Genomic DNA, 13,784 nt, shown 5'->3' on the forward strand with positions numbered 1-13,784 from the left:
GCAATGAAGAGAGAAAACTGAAACCATCTGTTGCTTATGTGAAATCAAACTATTTAATGAACTTTCCATCACCCAGAGAGACTTCCTGAGAGGAAATATTTGATTAAAGCCCCTCTGTAATAGTTCCTGTCAATTGAAGAAGTTGAAATGGATACAGGATGACCGAAACTTTCTTTATACTATGGAAGTGAGTGGAGTGAACTAGCTAGACAGGAAATGAAAGGTTCAACTAATCATACCATGCTTTATGTTCAGTAAGATACGAAGTATTAGAACACAATTCCAGTTCAGTAGAGTGCTGGACATAAAGCAAGATCAGTCAAATGTGCTGTGTTTGATTTGATACTGAGAAACTTTACCAGAAGTGGGAAGGATTTAAAACACAGTGTGCCCTGCTGTCTTGTCTGTCAATTTGTGAAACTGACCGTTTCAGAAAGCAATGATAAAATTATACTAAATATATGTTTTTCAAGATAAACAAAGTAAAATAAAATAGTTGAATACACTGAGACCAGGAAAACTGTAATTTTCAGACAAACTGTAGTTGTCCTTAGTTTTATGGTTCTTCTTTCTTTTCATAGTCAAATACACAAAAGAAATTTCCAGAGCTAAATATTAAAGATAACTACATTTAGTTGTGTTTATTGCATCTATTTATTATAAAAGCAGATGAGTTTCTATAACATGTGTTTTACCAAATAAGTTAAAATTTACCCGCTGAATGGAACAAAGTCCTTTGTCCTTGAATAAATAGGTGATAACAAGGACTGCATATTCAAGCATTCAGATAATTTTATATAAAATTTCAAAAAATAAAGACATCCATTAATTGGATTGCACAGAAATAATGTTTATCAAATCCAGGGGGTCTCTTCCCAGGACTCTGACACATGGCTGGCTTTCTTCTCTGAGTTCTAACTCGGAAAAGTGTAGCTTTTCAATTTTCTTCCTTTGATATTTTTCTTTTGGATACAAGAATAAAAACAATGGAAGCTTTTCATGACACTCTGGGCTTTCTCATCCTCTGAAGCCCCTTGTTCCATCTACCATGTAGCTGTTTCCTGGCCTCTCTAACTATGGAGGATTTCTTGGACTCTGATTCAAAAGTCATTTCCTTTTCTCCTCTTCTCCACCTCCCTCCTGGCTGCACCTGCCCAGATTTGCAGCCCACATGTCCTGTGCTTTCTCTTCACCACTAATAAAACTGTTCTCCAAGAAAAGAAAAGAGAAAGGTGGGTTAAAGGAGATATGGGGCGGGGGAGATAGAGAGGCAGAGGAAACATTTCAATGTACCAGTTATTCTCTTATTTGGAGTACAGGAGAGGCTTTATTTTCTCAGCCTGTTTTCAATGGACTTTAAGGTTAATGGCTACAATTAGGAACAAAAACTCTTGGAAAGACAATAGTTCCATAATATAGCAGACTGTGGATCTTTGAAATTTTATTATTGGCATCCTACAGTTCACATTTGGTATGCTGCTGTGTACTACATAGTTTGATAGAGACACTTGATTGATATTCATCTGCCTAAAAGATTTTTCTTCTTGTTACTATAATGGATAAGTTGTACAGTTTTCTATTATTAAGAGCTACATTATGTCAAGTGTATAAGAAAGAAAACCAAATATCAGGCTTGAAAACAATGAAGAAAATCAAAGCATCAATTTGTAAAACTGATTTTAGGAAGAGGGAAATCTATGATCCACATACACGTTGAGTTTAGTTTTCTTCTTCATCCTGCATGCTAAGCCTTAATAAAGATATTACTTAAACTAAAGTAGTATTCTATGTTTATTCTTAGTTATTGTATATGTATATATAGCATATAGAACTTGTTAAATGACATGGCAGTTTTTCTTGAAATAATTAACAATAAAAAATAACTAAAATAATTTTCTAATATCTCAAAAATCATCTAATAGTCAATTAATAATACCTATGTCTAGTATTTTTATACCAGAAAAGTTGAAATATATATTTTAGTTATGAATTTAACATGTGCATATCAAAAAAGGAATAAAATATTAAATATATAGGTTTGTAATCTTACAGAATTGGTAGCTGCTTTTCTTTGTAATGATATCTAATTCTTGTTGTGATTCTGTTTTACTCTTGAGAACTTGAGGTATTATTAATATCAGTTAACATTCATGTCTTTATTTATGTTAATGTGTGATTAATAAATAATTATTACATGTGAATAATTTATATATTTTTCAATTATACTTTTTTTTCAGAAGTGGTGTTCATTTTAATAGGCAGGAAATAATACAGCAAGAGGACTTTACTTTGAAACTATCAGAATTACACAAAATGAGCTGAAAGGATGAATCAAAATCATCTGTGTTTTCTCAAAAGCCTGAAAACATTGAGTACCACCTTAGAAATCACAAAAACGTGAAAGAGAAAATAGTTGCAACAGTGTTATCCTCTAACTTACACACATACTTGGTGGGACATATAATCCCTTCCTTCCCCCACACATACTAAGCACACATATGAATAATAGTAGTTATAAAATAGTTACATAGACTATCTTTTTCAACAGTGTAATTTAGATGTTAGGAATCAAATAATAATATTTTCTGAACTTAAGGAAATCAGAATGTATAACCAAGAGTCAAGTTTCATGAGAAAAAATTAAGGCAGTATTCATATCAATATTCTTAAGCACTTTCACATCTCTGTTGATAACGCTTAAGGAAATATCTCCTGAGCTTTATATGCCAAGGAGCCTACAGAATCCAAGTAAAGTTCTCTCAAGTGTTATGTGGATGGAAAAGTTGTATCAAAGATATTTGTGAACCTGACACAAATATTTTCTTTTAAGCACAATTAGAATTTCATGGGGTGAAAGTATACGTGTGTAGACTATAATTGATTAAGAGTGTGTGAAATATCACAGAATCAGGACTGTGATAGTCTTTTCTGTCTTCCACATGTGAATACACTATTATGGACACAAATGCCTTCAAACACATATAACTCTCTTTCTCTCTCTCTCTCTCTCTCTCTCTCTCTCTCTCTCTCTCTCACACACACACACACACACACACATAAATAAACAAACATACAAACAAACAAATTCATGTAAATAAAAGGTGATTGATGATAGATAGATAGATTAGATAGATAGATAGATAGATAGATAGATAGATAGATAGATAGATTAGATAGGCAGAGAGATAGGTGATAGATTGAACCCACTAATTAAAAGTTGTTGGGATTTTCTGCATTCATGAATACATATCTGTACTGGCTGGTTTTGTGTGTCAACTTGACACAGCTGGAGTTATCACAGAGAAAGGAGCTTCAGTTGAGGAAATGCCTCCATGAGTTCCAACTGTAAGGCATTTTCTCAATTAGTGATCAAGGGGGAAAGGCCCCTTGTGGGTGGGACCATCTCTGGGCTGGTAGTCTTGGTTCTATAAGAGAGCAGGCTGAGCAAGCCAGGGGAGGCAAGCCAGTAAAGAACATCCCTCCATGGCCTCTGCATCAGCTCCTGCTTTCTGACCTGCTTGAGTTCCAGTCCTGACTTCCTTTGGTGATGAACAGCAGTATGGAAGTGTAAGCTGAATAAACCCTTTCCTCCCCAACTTGCTTCTTGGTCATGATGTTTGTGCAGGAATAGAAACCCTGACTAAGACAATATCTATCTATCTATCTATCTATCTATCTATCTATCTATCTATCTATCTATCTATCTATCTATCTATCTATCTATCTATCTATCTATCTATGTTTCTTTCTATCTATCTATCTATCTATCTATCTATCTATCTATCTATCTATCTATCTTTCTCTCTCTCTCTCTCTCTCTCTCTCTCTCTCTCTCTCTCTCTCTCTATCTATCTATCTATCTGAAATCCAAATATTCGAAAAGGCATATCCACACACATATGTTATTTTCTTTGAAATGCACATTGCTACATATGTGTTATTTGTTTTTTATATCTAATTTCATATGCATCATTTTAACATTCTGAATGAATCAAGTAGTTTCAAGGATGTGACAAAAATATTTCCATTGCTAAATTGTTGTCTCTAACACGAAAAGCATTTTAAATGACTGAAGTTAACAAAATTATTTGAAATTTGCTTTTTAGAGCACACATATATTCTTTCGTAGGCCACTCCCATGGATATAGATGGACATTTTTCTTCTACTTGTTGTTCCCAGGTAACTCTTGTAAGGCAATGATGTAGGTGGCACATATGTTTTTAATTTTTGTTTGCTTTGGGAGTTAAACATGACAATTCTAAAACTGATAGTTAAATATACCTAAGTATAAATTAAATATAGACAATATTAAGAAAAAAACATGCTGAGAGAAATGGCTTGGATATAATGGTTTTATTCAAGCCTATGCTCGATAAATTAATACATATTTATCCTTTTGAAACTGAGTGAAGTGTTTGAGCCAGAAAGGTTAAAAATGGCTCAGGGAACAACCACGTTAAGTAATGTTTTAGGGCCTTGATTTATGCAACAAGTTCAGTTTAATAATGAGCAAAACTGCTAATCAGTGCCCACAGATATTAGATAATAAATTCAACCAGGCCAAATGGGTATTTGCAACACAGCAACTCCTGACTTAATGATTTAATTAATCTAAACATGCAAAATTTTGTGCTTGTTTAAATTTGTTTAGCGCATGGCACATTAATGAAGATTAAACAACTTGGGGTCTACTCCTAAATTTAAAATACATATTAGGGAAAATGGAAATTACCAGATCTTATATAAATGACTCATAAGAGCCTCATCAGGGCCATGAGAGAATGAGCTCATATATTCAGACATGTAATTATTTACCTGACAGTGGTAACTGAAATAGCTCTGATTTGTTCACGTCATCTATGGAACTGCTCTTTCTAATCACAGTATCATTGAATTAGACCAAAGCTAGCTATCCTCCACTAGTCTGTGTATCAATGGCTATTTTACATAAATGACACAAAGATACATAATTAACTTTTCTCATTATGTATAACTCAAAACTTAGATTATTTTAAAAAATTAATTATCAATATTTACAAAATAAATTATCAAGATGTAAGGTATTATCGCAGATGAAGACAATCATAAGTATTTTTCAATAAGTATGTTTTTAATTAGCTTTCTACATATGTTTTCTTGAAAAATATATACTATTTGGAAAACATGCATCACATCTCCCTGAAAGAAAAGCTATATTATTTTCCTTTATAATAGAAACAATATATTTGCTTTAAATGGAAATTTTTGAAAAATTTAAAAAAATACATCAGTGAGAATACTTAGCTCACTAAAGATTAAGGGTATCTCTTAATGGATTAATTGAGAAGATTTTAGAATATCAGTGGTTTATATTCATATCTAGTTTACTTCCCCTAAACAACTAAGAATATTATAGCAATTTACTGGAGTTATTTTTCTCTGTCACCATGAGGAACTTAGATAACCAACTCAGGTAGGTTGACTCGGTGCTAAGTGTTTTAGATTGCTGATCCATTTCTGAAGCTCTAATTAAGGATTTTTCTACCTTGTACTATTATTTTCATTTTGTAAAAGCCCTTGGATTAGATAATATCTATCAGTGAAAAGAAGAGTTAAAAACACAATACCGTACTTCAATTTCATCTGTTTGATTCTGTCTTTAATATAATTTCCCCAAAAATATAGTTAAAGGGTAATTTCTGAATGATTGCACATGAACAATAAGACTCCTAACTTAATACCTTATATTTCAATGCTTAAGGTTACCTCAGTGATAGTATTCATCCATTTGAGGCCATGTATTATTGACATTTTCTTTTCGGGCATACATAAGTTTTTAGTAAACTTTAGTAAGCAATTAAAACCCAAGGATTATCAAGGGAGATGGACCAATGGCTAAGAACACCACTGAATGCTGTTCTGATCTTCCAAAGTTTGTTTCTTAGGACACAAAATGTAACCCATACTCATATGTAATGTGAGGTACAAGGAATCCATTGCCCTTTTCTGCCTTCTGCAATGAATGCATGCAATGTGATAAGAGACCTCCATGCAAGCATAACACCCATGCACATAATGTAAAATCAGTACGTGCATATATGTGCACACAAGAGTGCACGCGCACATGCACACACACACACACACACACACACATGTATACACATGCACACACACCAGGGGGGTTAACACTTGAAGGGAACATGTAATCTTAGATTGGAGTTAAGCAACTTTTCTACTCTATGTTGGCTGAATTTCTTGGATTGGAATGATCAAGACTAACATATGTCTTGCAAGATTTCCAAGGTCATTTCACTTTCATAATCTTCAACATAATTGTAAAACTCATGACCAAATCCTTGACTTTAAAATTCATGAGACAATTAAGAGCACAAATATTTACAGTTTAGAGTCTACTGAATAATTGTTGAGCAGTAGATGTTATCTGGTATTTAAATATGCTTTTCTGGAAAGAAGAAAATCATGTTTTATTCTGCTGCTATTATTTCTAATGACTATTTTTCTTATTTCTTAAAAGAGACAGAAAAATATAAACTAAAATGCTTTTCAAGCAAGACTATAATTATATGTTTTTCTTCTAACATTTTGAGGAAGCACATGTTTTATCTACTATATGAGAGCTTTGGCATTGCGACTGCAAATTATTCTCAGGCAATTCTCTATTCTTTAAGTTTCAGCATAGTGGTCAAGAATGGGCATGTGAGAATTGTTAGTGCAAAATACAGGAGACCTTATAGAGGAAGATGCTGCCCAACTGCAACATAATGAGAGAAACTGAGAATGAGTATGTTCAGTGTAAGCCAGGTTTAATATTCATCTTCAGTAAACAGAGGCCAATGAATGGGTTTTGGGTACAATTTTAAATTCAAATAACCATTTATTCCAGTGCATATGGACAAGCATCTGGGTTATGTTTTCATGCTTTTTATTCACTTTGTACTTTACTAAAAGTTATCAGAAATATTTGTTCATTCATTTACATCAGATTGTATACTCAAATACCTGTGTTCTGTTAATAGTTATAACAATCTATAGAAACCAATTAGAAAAGGAAAAACTATGAGTATTTAACAGATAATTTCATAATGTATTGTAAACATCTTTTTAAATTGTCTTTCTACCTTTCCTGTGGCATTACTAAGTCCACAGAGTACTGAAAATCATATGTCAGCATCCTGCTTTGAGCATAGACCTTTAGAAAGCTTCAGAGACAGAGAGAGAAACAGAGACAGACACACACACACACACACACACACACACACACACACACACACACAGAGACAGACAGACAGACAAACAGACAGACAAACACATACACATGCACACACACACACACACACACACACACACACACACACACAGAAAGAGAGAGAGAGAGAGAGAGAGAGAGAGAGAGAGAGAGAGAGAGAGAGAGAGAGAGAGAGAGAGAGAGAATTCTGTTGGGGTTGAAATACTACTCTTTTCAAGCCACACAGACTCAGCCTATGATACTCTGTACTTCTCATGCTCCTTGCATGAAGAACATTCTAAAAGCATGAGTGAAAAGGTGAAAAGTGTATATAGCTGTATAAATTATTGCTACTGTGTATATTCATTCCCATTACCTCTTTTTAATATTGGAAGAAATAATTTCTATTCAAACTAATAGAAATTATTAACTAATTAATAACTATTAACTAATAATTCTCTGCTACCTACCTATAAAAGCTAGTCTCTATGGACTTACTAGAAAGTAAGCATTGCATTTTTAAAATTGTACACATATTTACACTTAACTTACCATATCACACTCTTTTTAATCATGAAGCTTAAAATAATATTAATGAAGAAGTGGGTGACTGCTGAGGTTTTAAGCGGTTACCAGAAGTGTGTAAGCAATGCATTAAATATGTTATGTATCATTAAGGTCTATTGCATTTACTGATAGAAATGTAGACTATTAAGGGAAATATATAAATGGCTTTCAATGGAATTATCCAGAAAACTATCCATTATCAGTAAATTTTTCAAATAGATTTTCAATGATGTTTTTTATAAAAATGTGTCTGTTGGTAAGATGAACAATGCCCCCCTTTTCGTGGTACCTTTTCCTTTGAGGAACTACTTCCTCTTAAGGACAGCCACAAAGTCCAGCCATTTGACATAAAGACACAATAAATGAACAGTGTGTTTATGAGGTAAGTAGCTCTGGAGGAAAACATAGTGTTTGAATCAGTGAAAGTAGTTAAAGTATCATCCTTCGTTCTTCCATCTCTGAGATTTTCTGTTTTAAATGAACAACAGAAGTGATCCATCGTTTGGTATCCTGGATAGAGTCATGGAATATCTGAGGAGGAGCCCCGCTGATGACAATGAAAAGAATCATCTAATATTATGTACCTCCTGTGGTACCAGAAGGACTGACCATTTGTGTTACCTTTGTGACCATATAGCAATAAATAACACCCATGAAGAATATAAGCTCTTGAAGGAATGTCACAGAAGATAGGAAAAAAATAGAGGAGCGATGTTCGAAGCAGATCTTAGAAATATTGAGCTCCATGCTTACTAATAAGCCCTCATCTATATTTAAAAGTTAGTGTCTACTTGGCTGCCATTCTTTGTTCAACATAGCCTTCAGCTAAACAGTAAACAAAGTGTCCACATGGCACATTATTCAGAAAAACTGGCACTCTGATTATTTATTTAAAGATTTTTTTTTATTCATCAGTTTTGTCGGATGAATAAGCATGTTTTCCATACACTACCTTAATAAAGTTGATGGTGCAAAGACAATGAGTGTCACATCTGGCTTAGAAAGTCTCTGCTTTATTTCTACAGCACTTTGTTAGACTGTGAAGATTTGTTTCCACAGAATAGCGGCCCCACCTTTTCTAGCTCAAAGTATCATAGTCTGAGGATGTTTTTATAAGTAGAATCCTTTTCCTGCATAACAAGCGGGTTCACATCTTCAAGAGTATGTCAGGATATAATGGATCTAACATGCACCTTGAGGCAAAGAAGCTGAAATGACAAGGTCTTCCTCTGTCTCTTTGGCTGTATGCAGACCATTGATATCAATGCATATCAATAATCTTTCCGATTCGAGGTTGCAATTCCTCCCTGTAGACTTCTTAGTACACCATTAATATTCTTGTATTTGTTATTTACTCACGAATTAACATTTCAAGCAGGTAGGAGACTGTCCAATGGAAAAGAATACTCTGCTAAATTGCAATTTCAGATACACCAAAACAATACTTTACAATAAATATGACTTATGTCACTCATAGTCAATATAAAAGTGAGCATTGTTTAGCTGAAATTAGATTTAACTAAGTAATAGTGTTATTCTCCTGTTACAGTTCTCTTAATGGACCTATGAGGGTGAATTGCCATTAGAGTTTAGGCTAACCACTTTAAATTAAAAAAATCTTATTTCTCTTCAATATGACATTAAATAATAAGTTATATTCATTTGGAGGGACCCGATGTAGTGGTGCTCCCCTGTAATCTCTGAACTTGCAAAATATTTTTCAACAGTATTATATATTAGGTATTTCTCTTTGCTTTTCTTTTATTAAAGACATTTCAGTGAAGCTAGTTGTTGACAGTAAACTATTATATAGGGATTTTACAATGTAAACTGCTGGTAGCACTGACAAATTTATTATAACTCTAAAATTCACTATCAATTTCTATGCTACTCTATTTAATTATATCTCATATATTCATTGCATAAAATATGCACCTATATTTCTCTATTCTCACAGTACCAATTAATTGGTCTCAGTATTTCTTTGATTGATTGGCCAATGGAAACTAAGCCCACATTCCAAATATGATATTCTTCATATTATAAGTTGTTGTAGAATAGAAAACAATTATGAATGTGTGTATATCTAGGTTGCAATTGAACAAGCTAGAGATCTTTGAGGAGTAGAGTTGGTCATTGACTGTTTCACAACTTATTTTATTATTATTATGTCAGTGTCAAGTTAATATAGTCATATTTTCAAAAGACAGATGAGAAAAGAAAAGCTTAATGAAATACTATGAATTATTAAATGTTTTCTAAAACAAACTGAAATTTATTTATTTATATATCCAGTGAATTTTAACTGAACATAAATAGTAGACATATTTTCTTGGAAGAGTAATTTAAGTTATAGAGTTTCTTACAATCTATGTTTTGTGGAATTGTGGAATAGATATCTTAATACAATGCAGGTATATTTTCACAAGAACTGAACAATAAACAGATTAATAAAATACAATATCTCTGTGGAATTCAATGTTATATATCTATCGTAGTTAATTTTTATAAGTTTATACAGTATTTTCTTATTATTTTAGCACTTAAATTCTTTGGAGTTTTGTATAATCTGATTCTAATTATCTAGAGCAACTGTTTTATAGTATAAAATTTAAGACCTCTAGTATAGACCATTAAAAACTTGACATATATTATAAATATATCAATATCTGCTTAATTAGTGAAAGAGTCCAAGTTAATATAGGAGAAAACAGTTTTGCTTTCCAAGCACAAAGAAGCAGTAGGATGGTTAACGGTTTATTCCACTGGCTGGGAACGAGAGGGCAGGTCACATCACTCACTCAAACCTCCAATTCCCCAAACTAATAGTGCTAGGAAAGAGGTGAAAGGAACGGACAGAGTTTGAACCTCACCCTAAAGGCTAATAGAAGATAGTTCTGTCAAACTTCTCAAAAGCAGCAGACTCTCCGAGGTAGCATTCGGGTGCAGAATCAAACCCAGGGACTCTTTAGGATGCTGTTCATTTGACCTCCATTCCACTATAGGACACAAAAACGAAGCAATCGCTTATATAGCAGAGGGGAAATAGATCTAAACAGTATTATACATCAAAATCAGCATCTCGAATTGTGTGAAGAAGAAAAATGTGCCTGTCAGTGCTAAACACAGAAAGAATCATGATGCCATCTTGAACTATCACAGTCTTGCTTAAGAGATCCCTCCAGCTTGCCTTTGCTTTGTAGTTTTATTTCATGGCAACCATATTTGGGAATGTGGTACATAAGTCAGGGTCATATCGCTTACTGTGGAGGGCAAGGGCACCATGTGATCTCCACATGAAAAACAGGCAGCACCATACTCTAACTTCCCATATACTTCCAGAAAACAACAAAAAAAAAGAAATATCTTCTAAGCTTTCAACTAAGGAACCAGGAATAAACTGCTTTCAGGTAATTTGTGAACAATTAAAGAGCAATTCAGAGAAACTGGGGTGGGGGAGGAATGTGTTTCAAATAAAGCAGAAAATTTGCCTTTATGTCACTAATATTTGGAACATAATATAAACTGTTTATGATTATAATATTTCTCTTCTGCTAACATAACTTATTGGCAGCAGAAAAGTGAGTATTTCATTTTATACTTATCTCAATGTAATTTTATTTTACCCCTGATTATCATTATTATAATATAGCTACATATTAATCTAATTAAATAAATAATTTATAAATTGAATTATGCAAAGATTAGCATAAAGACAATAGTGGGATATTTCTCCTGAAAACTCACATTTCTCTTATCCATTTTAAGATTTTTTTTTAAAAAAAAAACCTAACTTACTTATTTTATATATGTGAGTACACTTGTCACTCTCTTCAAGCCAATCAGAAACAGGACTTTGGATCCCATAGTTGTAAGCAACCATGTGGTTGCTGGGAATTGAACTTCAGAACCTCTAGAAGAACAGTCAGTGCTCTTAACTACTGTGCCATCTCTCCAGCTCCCATTTTAATTTGTTAATAGCTTTCTAATTGAACAATGTATAAGTTTTACTTAATTTCAAGTAAATTGTCAACTAATTATGGGAATTTTATAGGTTCCAAAGGCTTATTTCATTCTTTTACAAAGGCATGATTTAAAATATGTGAAGATGTAAATTTATTTTAAATGTATAAATTTAAAAGAGCAGGCACAGAACCAGTAAGGACAGCTAGCAGTTATTTGCTGAATAGCAGTATTACTGGCTCCCATGTTTTTCTGTGTTTGTCAGACTTCATTTAATTGCAGTGCCCTTATGTTATTACTGATGTACCTAGTATCATCTCTCTAAGATATACACACTCCATTTTACATTTTTAATTTTTTATCAGATATTTTCTTTATTTACATTTCAAATGTTATCCTGAAAGTCCCCCATCCCCTCCCCCTGCCCTGCTCCCCTACCCACCCACTCCCACTTCTTGGCCCTGATGTTCCACTGTACTGAGGCATATAAAGTTTGCAAGACCAAGGGGCCTCTCTTCCCAATGATGGCCAACTAGGCCATCTTCTGCTACATATGCAGCTAGAGGCAAGAGCTCTGAGGATATGCACACTCTTATCTTAAAGAGCCAGAGAGAGGCAAAAGGAGGAGTGGGAGACTGCACAACACCTGAAAATTTCAGGGCCCCTGTCAACTTCAATATGCTTGTTTCTGAAGCACATGTTCTTAGGGTCTCATTGGGTAAAATACTTTCATACTTCACCCACTTTCTGAACAATAAATGAAGTAAAGTACCAAAAAGCTTTCTGATTGTGCTAGTAAGACATAAAATTGATAGAATATAGACCAATTTCTCTTCCCTTTTTATTATGCTACTTACTGCTATGTCAAGATTTTACTGCCTGTGGAGTATTGGTATTTCTGGCTCAAAATACCTGAACTTCTTATTTTAAATCATAATCTTCCAGCACACAATAGTTATGACTTAGGAGAGATTACTGAAGAGTTACTGTTGGATATTCTATAGCTATTGCCTAAGCAGCTTAAATCAGAACTCAACATCCTTCTTTGAATAAGGACCCACTTTGACTTAATTTAAAAATACATTTCCCATAAAATGAGGCCTTTGAGAAAGCATTCCAATGAAGCGCCACTTCTAAGATAAAATAGCACCTTTCCTAACCTGCAGCTTGTTGCTTTTTAGGATCTTCACATCTATTTTTGGTCCCGGGAATGACTTCACAATTGGTATACTGTGCTTAGTCCGAGGCTGTATCTTAAAATGCATAAAAGATAATGCACTGTCTACCTTGACTAAAGCAATTTCCTTTCTCATTCATGGAAATATTTAAAAGCTTTTCATGTTTTCTTGTGGTATTCCTAATCGAGAATGTTTTTGTTTGATTTTTTGTTTTTGTTTTTGTTTTTCCAGTGACCAACCACATTTGTTTTAAAAACAAACTGAAAAAACAAATCAATAAAACTAATGTCTGCACTTTAGAAATCTCATGGTTTGTTTGTTCCTTCCAATGCTCACTTAACAGGTTTTGACCATGAACTTTGTTTTCTGATATTAGATGACAAATTCACACATTGTGTAGTACATTTCATTCTGCAAAACTGACTTCTAAGACGATTCATTTTGAATTGTAAAAGATTAAGAAGTTTCAGCTAATTAATAGAAAGATATCTGTGAAAGATCAGAATCCACAGAGAGGTTCATCTACTGTAGTTTGTCATTCATATATCTGATATTTAACTCAAATCTCCTTATAACTCTATGTGGAAATTCTTTGGTCAACCCTACAGAAACACTAAATCACTTGTACGTTACATTTCAAAACCTTTTTTTTTTTTGTACTAAATGCATGTAAATCTTCAAAGGACTTATGTTAATCACATTTTAAATTCAGTTTTTCTAAGCACGATGGAATACAAAGACATAAATAAATTCCTCTACTTCTACAGCCATTTGGAAAGGAAATTTAATGTAGTGACCAGCACATCATGGCATGGCCCCTCCCCTTTCACATGTATATTTCTGCTACGTT

General features: G+C 33.4%; 1 protein-coding gene across 5 annotated transcripts in view; it reads right to left on the bottom strand.

Moving 5' to 3' along the window:
• The window catches only part of Pcdh9 (protocadherin 9), an 865,561-nt gene that overhangs the window by 267,439 nt on the left and 584,338 nt on the right, over positions 1-13,784 (bottom strand). Inside the window, exon 5 of one of the 5 annotated variants that reach the window (XM_029469350.2) lies at positions 10,328-10,792. The exons of the other annotated variants lie outside the window; for them this stretch is intronic. Within the exon in view, the coding sequence (XP_029325210.1) occupies positions 10,668-10,792 (125 nt within the window). The 3' untranslated portion in view covers positions 10,328-10,667. Of the gene's footprint in view, positions 1-10,327; positions 10,793-13,784 lie in introns of those variants that run through there. 5 annotated transcript variants of the gene reach the window in all.

Source organism: Mus caroli, unplaced genomic scaffold (genome assembly GCF_978045245.1).
Source record: "Mus caroli unplaced genomic scaffold, Mus_caroli_1 scaffold_12, whole genome shotgun sequence".
Lineage (NCBI taxonomy): Eukaryota > Metazoa > Chordata > Mammalia > Rodentia > Muridae > Mus > Mus caroli.